Here is an 11,787-nt window from a genome sequence, read left to right on the forward strand (position 1 = left end):
GGTTGCCACAAGCTGTGGCCCAGAGGAGAGGACTGTTACTATGGCGAGAAAACGGGGATGCAGGAGGTAGGGGCTGGATGGGTGGCGAGCTAGGGATAGAACCCAGGAGTCCGGAATCCCAGCCACCCCCCCGCACTCTGACCACTAGACACCCCCCCCACTCCCCTCCCGGAGCTGGTGAGACACCCAGGAGTCCTGACTCCCAGATCTGGGAGGGGGGTGGGGTCTGGGGGTTGTGTGTGTGTGTGTGGGGGGGGGGTTCTGGGAGCCAGGACTCCTGGGTTCTATCCTCAGCTCTGGGAGGGGGGTGGGGTCTGGGGGTTGTGTATGTGTGTGTGGGGGGTTCTGGGAGCCAGGACTCCTGGGTTCTATCCTCAGCTCTGGGAGGGGGTGGGGTCTGGGGGTTGTGTGTGTGTGTGTGTGTGGGGTTCCTGGGAGCCAGGATTCCTGGGTTCTATCCTCATCTCTGGGAGGGGGGTGGGGTCTGGGGGTTGTGTGTGTGTGTGTGGGGGGGGGTTCCTGGGAGCCAGGATTCCTGGGTTCTATCCTCAGCTCTGGGAGGGGGGTGGGGTCTGGGGGTTGTGTGTGTGTATGTGTCTGTGTGGGGGGGTTCTGGGAGCCAGGACTCCTGGGTTCTATCCTCAGCTCTGGGAGGGGAGTGGGGTCTGGGGGTTGTGTGTGTGTGTGGGGGGGGTTCTAGGAGCCAGGACTCCTGGGTTCTATCCTCAGCTCTGGGAGGGGCGTGGGGGCTCGGGGTTAGAGCGGGGGGGGGGCTGGGAGCCAGGACTCCTGGGTTCTATCCTCAGCTCTGGGAGGGGGTGGGGTCTGGGGGTTGTGTGTGTGTATGTGTCTGTGTGGGGGGGTTCTGGGAGCCAGGACTCCTGGGTTCTATCCTCAGCTCTGGGAGGGGGTGGGGTCTGGGGGTTGTGTGTGTGTGTGGGGGGGGTTCTGGGAGCCAGGACTCCTGGGTTCTATCCTCAGCTCTGGGAGGGGCGTGGGGGCTCGGGGTTAGAGCGGGGGGGGCTGGGAGCCAGGACTCCTGGGTTCTATCCTCAGCTCTGGGAGGGGGTGGGGTCTGGGGGTTGTGTGTGTGTATGTGTGTGTGTGTGTGGGGGTTCTGGGAGCCAGGACTCCTGGGTTCTATCCTCAGCTCTGGGAGGGGAGTTGGGGCTCGGGGTTAGAGCGGGGGGGGGGGGGGGGGCTGGGAGCCAGGACCATCCCCGGCTTGACTGGGCGGGGAGAGGGGTCTAATGGCTGGGGGCCAGGACGCCTGGGTTCCACGTCCGGCTCTGGGGGGGAGCCCGCTGGCTTGGAGCCAGGGGTCCTGGGGGTGCCCCTCGGTGGCTCTGCCACCCCCGCTTCCTAGCCCGGCTCCCAGGAGCATCCCAGCCGTTGCCGGGGGGCGGTCCCTGTTGCCATGGCGCGCGGTTGCCAGGGGGACGGGAGGGGGGAGGGAGGCGGTGACGTCCCGGGGTTACCCGAGGTGAGGCTGGGACCCGGGCTGAACCTGGCACAAATAGGGGCCGGAGCGGGCGGGCGCGGCAGACGCGGAGGCAGCGGCGAAGGGGCGCCGGGCCCTACTGCAGCGTAGCGACCGCCGGGCGGCAGGTCTCGGAGCAGCGCCCAGCCCCGGCGGCGGAGAGGGGGCTGCGGGCGCCACCGGGGGCCCGCACCGACGCCTGCGTGAGTGGGGAAGGGGCTGTGTGCGTGCATGGCTCTGGGTGGGTGTGTGTGCAGCTGTGCGTCCGCGCGTGGGGGCTGGGGGGGCGTGCATGGCTCTGGGTGTGTGTAGATGTGTGTGTGCAAACATGTCTGGCTCTGTGTGTGTGCATGCGTGTCATGGCTCTGGGGGTGTGGGTGTGCATGGCTCTGGAGGTGTTATCATGGCTCTGGGTGTGTAGAGGTGTGTGTGCAAACATGCCTGGCTCTGGGTGTGTAGCTGTGTGTCCACGCATGGGAGCTGGGGGGTGTGCATGGCTCTGTGTGTGTGTAGATGTGTGTGTGCAAACATCCCTGGCTCTGTGTGTGCGTCATGGCTCTGAGTGTGTCTGTGTGTGAGCGTGTGGAGGGGGCGTGCCTGGCTTTGTGTGTGTGCATGTGTGTCATGGCTCTGGGTGTGTGGGTGTGCATGGCTCTGGCTGTGTGTATCATGGTTCTGGGTGTGGTTGTGGGTGTGTGTAGCTGTGGGTGTGTCTCTGTGTGTCCAGGTGTGGGGGGGCATGCATGGCTCTGTGTGTGTGTGTAGATGTGTGTGTGCAAACATGCCTGGCTCTGTGTGTGCATCATGGCTCTGGGTGTGTGGGTGTGTTTTTGCATGGTTCTGTGTGGGTGTGCATGTATCCTGGCTATGTGTCTGTGTGTAGCTGTCTGTGTGTCCGGGTGTGGGGGGGCATGCATGGCTCTGTATGTGTGTGTGCAAACATGCCTGTGTGTGTGTGTGTGTGTGATGGCTCCGAGTATGTCTGTGTGTGAGCACATGGAGGGGGCATGCATGGCTCTGTGTGTGGTGTGTGTGTGTGCAAACATGCCTGGCTCTGTGTGTGCATGTGTGTGTATCATGGCTCTGTGTGTGTGCACGTGAGCCTGACTTTGTGTGTGTAGCTATGTCTATGTGCATGTGCATGGCTCTCTGTGATTGTGTGAGCAGTGTGTGTGTGTGTGCTGGTGTGGTTCTAGGTGTTACTATGCTTGTATAACTTTGTGGGTGTTTTATCATTTGTTTGCATTTCTGGCTGCCTACGCTTGTCTATGTTCATGTAGTGGGGTGTGTTTGCGGGTCTGTGTGTGTAGAGGGATGTGGTATTTGTGAGGGCATGGTAACGTGGGTTTGTGTGTATGACTACATATTTAGCATGTGTATATTTGTGGTCTCTGTGTGTAGCTTTGTTCTTTGAATCTCTCTGTACTTTGCATTTGGGCTTGTGTATCTAGATGGGTTGTGTATTTGTTGGGCTATTGTATGTGGGTTTGTTTGCAGGTGTAATGTAGTGTGTGTGTGTGTGTGTGTGTGTGTGTGTGTGTGTGTGTGCAGATGGGGGTGTTGGTGTTGGCATGGATGTTGAGGTGTTTGTATAGGCATTTTGTGACTGAGAGTGCAGCTTCCTAGCTCTGTGTGTGTAGATGTGGGTGTGTACACTTGTGTGTTAGCAGTTTACATATACAGGTGTATGTACATGTTTGTGCCAGTTTGTTTGTGCGTGGGTGTATATGTCCATATATGGGTGTGCAGAAATGGTGGTATATTTGTATACTTGTGTGTGTGTTCACATGGATGTGTGTGTTTTGTGTTTGCATATGTGGCTGTGTGTATTTTGTGCTTATGTGTACAGCTGGGTGCATTTATATGACTATTTCTTTGCACTCCTGTTTGTGTGCTTAGAAGGATTTGTGTGTCAGACTGTGTGTGTAGTATATAAATAGTGGTGTGCATTTCTTTGCAGCTGTTTGTGTGACTCTGTGTGTTTGTAAGAGTGCATGCCTGTATAGATGTGTGTGTCTGTGTGTAAATGTGTATGGTTGTGTACTTTTATTTCAATTTGTGTGGATATATATGTGTAAACAAGTGTGATTGTGTGTGCTTGTGTGCTGGATGTATGTGTGTGTGATTGTGTTTGGATATATGTGTACCTCTGTGTATGTGATTGTGTTTCTGGCTGGTTGTGTGTGATTGTGTGGCTGGCTGGTTGTGTGTGTGTGTGATTGTGATTGTGTGGCTGGCTGGTTGTGTGTCTGGCTGTGTGTGATTCTGGGTGTGATTGCTTCACTTTCTCTTTCCTAAATAAAATATCAACCTCTCCCCACACCCGCCATCTCTGGTCCCCGGAAAATTAACCCCTTCACGGCTTGTGCAGTTTTATGCAATGCCCCCCCACTCCGTGCAGCAGCCAAAAATAGCAGCTGGTTCAGAGCAAGTTTGTTTATCCTGTTGGGAGGGGTGGGGGAAGGGCAGCACGTCCTGTCCCAGGGCTGGAATGTTCCCAGTGAAGGGCGGGGGGACGGAGGGGTGTGGGGGGGTCTGAAATGCCTGGAGCAGGGACAGCAGGTCTGGGATGAGGGATTGGGCCCCCAGCCCAGGCTTGACGGGGGAGGATGTCAGGGGTGGATTCTGAGCTCAGCCCCCCACAGGGGTTTTACACAGCTGTGAGTCCCCCAGCTGTGTGCTGCACAATACACAGCAGGCCAGAGCAGGGTGGATTCCCAGAGTGAGGTCTGCCTGCGCCAGAGGGTGGGTGGGGTGAGCCCTGGCAGATCTATCCCTGTTCATGTAAGCGTGTGCGTGTGGCGGTGGGGTGGGGTGTGTGTGGTGAGTCTGTTACAAGGGTTATGTATGTCTGTGTGACTGTATGGGACAGTGTTAGAGTGTGACTATGTGTTGTGTCTGAGAGCTGAGGTGATGTTGATCTGTGTGTTGTGTGGTTGTGTGAGGTTGATTTGTGTTTTGTGGGTGTGTGATGGTGTGTTTGTGTGGGTGTGTGTGCATGCACTTACCTGGGTGTGGAGCCCAAACCCTACTCCAAAGAGCTCCCAACCTGAGAGACAAGGCGGGAGGAGGCCGGGGGGGCAGGAGGGGCTGTGCAGTCCCATAAGTGACATTTATGTAAATTACATATGGACCTAATTTGGACGTATAAAATAATTTACTGTGACAGGGTCAGGCCAGATGGCTATAGGAGAGTAATAGAAGGCAGATATATTATCCCCAGGTTAAGTAGGTCCCTTTTCCCTGGGTAAGGTAACAGGGAAGGTTCCAGAACAATGGGGAACCTTCTGGAGACAATTAAGACAGGCTGACTAGAACACCTGCAGCCCATCAAGAAGCTGCTAGAATCAATGAACGCAGGCTAATCAGGGCACCTGGGTTTTAAAAAGGAGCTCGCTTCAGTTTGTGGTGTGCGTGTGAGGAGCTGGGAGCCGGGAGTGAGAACGTGGACTGTTGGAGGACTGAGGTGTACAAGCATCATCAGACACCAGGAGGAAGGTCCTGTGGTGAGGATACAGAAAGTGTTGGGAGGAGGCCATGGGGAAGTAGCCCAGGGAGTTATACCTGCCGCACAGCTGTTCCAGGAGGCTCTCTAGGCAGCTGCATCCCACAGGGTCCTGGGCTGGAACCCCGAGTAGAGGGCGGGCCCGGGTTCCCCCCAAACCTCCCAGCTCCTGGTCAGACACAGGAGGAGTCGACCTGGACTGTGAATTCAGAAAAACGGCCAAGCTGAGGGCTGCTGTGAAGCTCCAAGGCGAGCAAATCCACCAATAAGCGCAAGACCCACCAAGGTAGAGCAGGAACTTTGTCACATTACATATGACACAAACTTCAGCTACGGGCCAAGTGCGTGTGCACACACACACACACACACACATACACCCGCACTAGCACAGCCACACTCGCTGTTGCCCACCCAGATACAGTCACAAGTGTGCATTCACAAGCACAGATACTGTCATACACACAAACATTATCTCACACGCAAATGCATGCTCACCAACACTTGCACACACCCTCTTGCACACCCACCGGGACGTCCGCCATGTTCACCCCCCATTAGCCTCCACACATCACCTGCCACACGCTAACCCCCCGCTTTTCCCCCCCGCAGCCGGGCGCAGCCTGTCCCCTGGAGCCATGAGCTCATCCCCAGAGGAGCCACCTTGCCCGCTCTTGTCAGGCCCAGCCAAGCTCTGCATAGCCAGGTCCTGCTTCGCTGAGGATTCCCCGTCCCTGCTGACGGGCAGCGCGGCCCGGCGCAAGCGGGAGTTCACCCCGGAGGACAAGAAGGACGACGGCTACTGGGACAAGCGCAAGAAGAACAACGAGGCGGCCAAGCGCTCGCGGGAGAAGCGGCGCGTCAATGACCTGGCGCTGGAGAGCCGGGTGCTGGTGCTGCTGGAGGAGAACGCCCGGCTCAAGGCCGAGCTCCTGGCCCTCAAGTTCCGCTTCAGCCTAATCCGTGAGCCGGCCGAGCCCCCACGGCCGGCCGCTACGCCTGCCCCCTACCTGTACCCGCTGGGCACCGAGCCCCTGCCGCCGCCACGCTACGGCCGCTCCTTCCAGCCAGAGCTGGGCGGAGGGTACTCCGAGGACTCCGGGTTCTCCACGCCCGGCAGCTCCAGCATGGGCAGCCCCGTCTTCTTTGAGGAGCGGGATGGGTTCGAGGGGCACTGCCTGGTGCCCGAGGCCCCCGGGGAGGCGGTGGAGGCAGGCCGGGGCGGGCGCTATGACCCGGCGGGGGATGCCATCAAGAGCCTGCCCCACAAGCTGCGCTTCAAGATGGCTGGGGGGCCCGAGGAGCTGGGGGGTGAGGCCCAGGCCCCCTATGCCCTGTCGCCACCCGCCGGCGACTGGCGGGGGGGCGCTGCTGGAGGGGAGGACCAAAGGAATGGGGCAGCCGGGGTGGGGGCTGCGTCGTTTGGGGGGTGCTATGACACTGGGGGGTCGTCCCCCCTCCAACTCCAGGAGCCCGGGTACCAGACGGAGAACGGTGCCCTCCGGAGCCAGCTGGCATCACTGTCGGCTGAGGTGGCTCAGCTGAAGAAGTTCTTCTCCGAACAGATCCTGGTCAAGATGAACTGAGGGGTGCTGTGGGGGGAGGGAAGGGAGTGGCTGGGAGCAGGTGTGGGTTATCATCTCCCCTCCCTAGGGCCCTTCCCCCCATGTTAATTTACCCCCTCCCCATGTATATTTGTACAGATTTCTGCCCCGTGGGGCGTCTGTGGGTTTTTCTATCATGTATCCATTGCCAGAGACTTTTAAAATAATAAACATGTTTCTTGGGGGATGCACCCCTGTTTGATCCTAAGGAACACAGACAAGATCAGAGCTGGGGGCCCATCTACCCTGGTCTCCCTCCTTCTTGGCCACCCTGGATCAAAGCCATGGGCTCATCTACTCCAATCTCCCTCCTTCCCGCACCTCCGCCATGTCAGATCACTCCCAGCTGCACATCCCTCACAGATGCTTGCCCCTCCCAGGCAGGGCTATAACTAGCTGCGGGATCCTGTACTGCCCCCCCCACTAATGCAGGGGGGCAGGAGCCTGAAGGGAACTCAGAGGGGCAATGCCACTAGCTGAGCAAAACGCCACCATTGTGCCGTCACATAGCGCCAGCCGCAGGTGCTGTGGTTGGATTTGAACCCAGATCCCACCTCCCTCCCCCTCTAACCCCGCATGGTAGCAGCATGGCACCAGCGCCAAACACCGCCCTGCCACTGGGCTCGCACACCCTGAGATGCAGCCGCTGCTGGGGTGGGGCCCAGAGGCTGCTTTGACTAGGATCCCTCCCCCAGGGTCTGCTGATGGCCCAAGACACTCCACCTCTCCGGCTCTGATCTCAGAGTCACCGCATGCTGGGGCTTGGGTCCCCGCCTGTCCCGGCCCCCTGGCGTTTGTAAGTGGGCCTTTGCCCCGCACGGCAGGCTGAACACCATCCAGCCGGGCCATCTCCGACCCGTGCGCTGCAAACTTCTCTGCACTCTGGGGTGCCGCCCCGTCCCTGGCTTCATGCCCTGCCCTGGCACCAGGTGGCAGGACCTGTTGCCCCCTGCAGAGGGCAGGTTGCCCTAGTGGCCAGCCTGTACTCTGCCCTAATCCCGCCGCCCTCCGGTGACCTCCTCTGGTGGCTTCTCCGTGGGCCCACGAGCACAGGCGCGGGGTTGGTGCGGTTCATCCAGAATCCTGCCACCCTCTGTTTCTGCTGAGCATGTTGGGTGCGCCAGGCGGCAGCCCCGTTTCCGGCTCGTCAGGTGCCTCCCGCCGAGGTTCTGGACGCTTCCTCCATTGTGTTTGCAGGTCCCGTCCGCATGAGCCCCCTCGTGAGCCCCCTTGTAGCACTGCCCATGACAGCCAAGCCACAGGGCCAGGAGTGTGCAGCTGGGCAGGGGGTGCCCTGTGACTGTGGGGCCCGGACCCGGTCCCTTCGTGGATCCCAGCTCCGGACAGCATTCCTCTGGGCAGTGTCCAGGGTTCTCTGCTGGGGGTCCCCCGCTGGAGCTCTGCCGCCTTCCCTCCCATCCCGGCTCTCCCAGTTTTTGTCCCGCACATTCAGTTGTGGCCTGGACTTTGTGGTCCCTTCGTCTGGGGGGGGCAGGGGGGCTGGGGGGGACTTAAATCTTGGGCCAGCCTCTGCCAGCCCATGCCAGTACCTGTAACCGGTCCCTGGGTCGGGGCTGGGGGGGTCAGTCACTCTTCTAGATGCCACAGCTACAGGGGGGGAAAGAAGAGGGGAGCCCCTGATAGGGAGCCTTGATGGGGGGCCCCAGGAGGCCAGGCCTCTGCAGTTCCTGCTCACATGAGGGAAGGGGGCCTACCTGAAGGGGGGGGTCTGATGGGGGAGGAGCCTTGCGCTCAGGGGTGGGGGAAGACGAACAAAACACAACAGGACCCCTCCTTTGGGGGTGGGGTGGGGGCTGAGCTGACAGGCCTGACTGCTTCCCTATGCAAACCAGCGTAGCCAGGATGCGTTGGGCCTCCACAAACTACATTTCCCAGAATGCACTGAGGCCACAAAACTACACTTCCCAGGGTGCTGTGGGACTTTAAAAAACTACACCTCCCAGGATGCTCTGGGACCTTAAAAACTACATTTCCCAGGATGCTCTTGGGAATGGAGCTGAATTTTCAGGACTGTCCTTGCTCCTATCATGCAGCCACCTCTGGTGTGAGTTGTGGCAGTTGTTCAGGGCCAGAAGTGGCAGGGACTCCCAGACCCCATGAAAGTTGCACTGGGAGTTAAGGATCCCGGATGCAATCCTCCAGGCTGGCACTTGGCCAGGATTAGCTTGTTGTTGCAGCGGGAACTGAGCGAAGATACCTGGCTTCTGTTCCCAGCGGTGGGGTGGGAATGGGGTCTAGTGGTTGGGGGGGTGCTGGAAACCAGGACTCCCGTTCTATCCCAGCTTCCAGGGTGGGAGTGGGGTCTAGTGGTTAGAGCAGGGGGATGGGTGCCAGGACTCCTGGGTTCTATGGCTGACTCACCCACTGATTCCATGTGTGACCATGGGGACACCCACGTCCCTTGCTTTCTCCCGCTATGACGAGGAGGGGCTGTGAGGCCAGTCAGAGCTGTAATGCCCCAGATACACAACTGGGCTGAAATCCTGCTCCATGCTCTCCTGACCCTATGGCTGGCCTGACCTGGCCAGCCCCCTTGGTCCAAGCTGCCCCATATCAATCCTGTTGGAGATGAACCTGCTTCTGAGGAGCAACACTTCCTATAGGTCCTATTTCAGAGTAGCAGCCGTGTTAGTCTGTATTCGCAAAAAGAAAAGGAGTACTTGTGGCACCTTAGAGACTAACAAATTTATTAGAGCATAAGCTTTCGTGAGCTACAGCTCACTTCATCGGATGCATAAGTGAGCTGTAGCTCACGAAAGCTTATGCTCTAATAAATTTATAGGTCCTATGTAAACAACAGGGTGGTGAGTGGCCCAGGTGCCTGCTGATGGGGCAGGGAGTGCGGGAGGGCCCTCACCTCTTCGGGGAGGGGGAAGCCCCTTGGGGTGTTTGTGCTGGGGGCATGTCATTGGGGGGGCTGTGTGTGTGTTGGGGGGCTTGTCCCACCTAGGGAGACACAGAGACACCCCGGACCCAGGAGATGGCTGAGACGGCCCACGCCCCAGCGCTAGATCCACTGTAAATACCCCCATGACCTGCATTGTCACCGGTACCCTTCTTTAGCAGTAGGGTGGGGCTGGCTGTCACACGCAGCCTGGCCCACAGGCGGTGCTGCAGATGTGGTTATTGACCGTGACACAGATTCAGGTTCCTGTCACCTTGACACGTTGTCTCTCTCTCCCCCCATAGGCCTCCCCCCAGTCTGTGTGAGCACCAAGATGGGCAAGATCATATCTTTTATTGGACTGACTTCTCCCGGTGAGAGAGAGAGAGAGAGATGAGCATTCGAGCTTCTTCTCCAGGCCTGGGAAGGGTGCTCCGAGCATCACAGCCAAATGCAACGGGGGACAGATTGTTTAGCATAAGGAGGTTGCATGTTTTCTAAGGGACCCTTCAAGGGGAAGTGGCTTCTTAACACTCCTGCAGCCGTAGGCCAGGAAAGTGGGGTTAGTGGGTTACAGATTGTTGGAATCGCCCTAAATCCAATGTCTTTATTAAGCCCACGATTTTTAGTGTTTTAGTAAAGTTATCCTTTAAGCTCCCCAGCTCGGCTTGTGAAGAGGTTGCGTGGGTTTCCTTTGAGGACGAGGACGGAGAGTGGAGATATGGAGTGAACACTTTGTGAAAAGTGCCTGTCTTTTGTCCTTGTCCCGTGCGAGTCCGTTCAAGAGCGCCACGATTGTTTGGTTTTACCCACATGGCTGCTCTTGGGGCGCTGGCTGAAGGCCAGCGCACATTGCTATAGGCATGTGCCGGTCCCATGGGTCTTGAAAGGTGTGTTGTGTCAAGATATGTCTGCAGGTTTTGCATCTGTTGTTCTGACAGGGTCTGACGTTGCTTTGAGTTGGTGGGTCCTGCTCTGTGGGGAGCTGGCTTCTGATGATAAATTTGGCAAGATTGGAGGGCTATTCGAAGGCCAGAAGAGAGGGTTCAGGAAAGCTTTCTTTCAGGATGCAGTCCCCATCAAATCTGGGTTGTAATTGCTGAATGATACCCCATTTGGGTACCAGTGTGGGGTAGTCAGTGACAACTAGGGGTGAGTGGGCAGAGGGGGTTTTATTTCCATATTAAAGCAGGTTCTCTCGGGGTATTTGGGTGGCCCGTTTCATGATGTGATCTACTTCTCTAGTGGAGTGTCCCTGCTTGGTGAAGGCGGTTTTACATGCGTCAAGGACTTTCTCCTCGGAGCATGTTCTGTGGTACCTGAGGGCCAGGCGGTAGGTAGCAGATTTCTGGATGTGCCTGCGGTGGTTACTGGATCTGTGGAGGTAGGTGTGGTGATGAGCCATGTGTTTCTTGCAGATAGTTGTTGGAGCTGACGGTGGTGTCCAGGAAGTTGATGCTGGGGAGGGTGTGTTTCAGAGAGAGTTTGATGGATGGGGCGGTGGTGGTGGAAGTTGGTGGAAATCTGTGAGGGAGTTGGGGTTGTCTCTCGAGAGGAGGAAAATATTCTCACTGTGTACCAGGGGTTTCATGGTGCATTTGTCCAGCAATTCTTCCTCAAGGTGGCCCTTGAAGATGTTGGCTTTTTGGGGAGCCATCCTCAAGCCCAGGGCTGTTCCCGTGGTTTGGACAAAGTGTTTGTTGTTGAATCTAAAACGGTCTATCTGTCTGACACCCCCTTACCCCCCCTCTCATTTTCTACCCCATTGGCTCTGGGAGGAAGCGCCAAGGGGCTGGTTTGAAATGTACCAGGTGGACACTGGAGGCCGCCGTCAGAGACTGGAGTGGAGATGTCAATAGCCAGTGAGAGATGATCGGGCGGGGGGAAGCCAGAAAGGGCCATGATAACACATGTCCCAGCTTCAGGGCAGCTGCACCCATGTTCCCACTCTGCGGTCCACTGAGGGCACCCACATCCGGCCGTCACAGACCCGCATCTCACTCCCTCCTGACCAGGGTTTTGAGGCTGCCCAGCTCCCTGCATTACACTCTAATACCCCCAGCAAGCCAGAGTGTAATTCTTGCTTCACCCCCGCCTGGCCCTCTGAATATCCTCATATATGGCCCATCCACCCCATCCCACGCCGGTCAGAGCTGAACCTGTACCTGGGGAATAGCACTTCCTGTAGGCCCTACATAAAGAACAGCATATGCTTTGCTTTCTCCCCAGTGACTGTGGCCAGTGTGTTGCCTGCCCTTGTAAGCAGGCTCGGCAGAATTTGTTCTCGAATACGTTT

General features: G+C 57.8%; 1 protein-coding gene across 1 annotated transcript; it reads left to right on the forward strand.

Annotated features, from left to right (window-relative positions):
- The first annotated feature begins 1,510 nt into the window (after window positions 1–1,510).
- LOC119845892 (nuclear factor interleukin-3-regulated protein-like) lies at window positions 1,511–6,785 on the forward strand. Its single transcript, XM_038378835.2, has 2 exons — window positions 1,511–1,683; window positions 5,595–6,785. The coding sequence occupies exon 2, from the start codon at window positions 5,621–5,623 to the stop codon at window positions 6,566–6,568; it is 948 nt and encodes a 315-aa protein (XP_038234763.1). The 5' UTR covers window positions 1,511–1,683; window positions 5,595–5,620; the 3' UTR covers window positions 6,569–6,785.
- The last annotated feature ends 5,002 nt before the right edge of the window (window positions 6,786–11,787 follow it).

This window comes from Dermochelys coriacea, chromosome 20, assembly GCF_009764565.3.
Source record: "Dermochelys coriacea isolate rDerCor1 chromosome 20, rDerCor1.pri.v4, whole genome shotgun sequence".
Taxonomy (NCBI): domain Eukaryota; kingdom Metazoa; phylum Chordata; order Testudines; family Dermochelyidae; genus Dermochelys; species Dermochelys coriacea.

Coding starts and splice junctions, on each gene's coding strand:
- LOC119845892 (XM_038378835.2), top strand. CDS start 5,621: ATGAGCTCATCCCCAGAGGAGCCACCTTGCCCGCTCTTGTCAGGCCCA.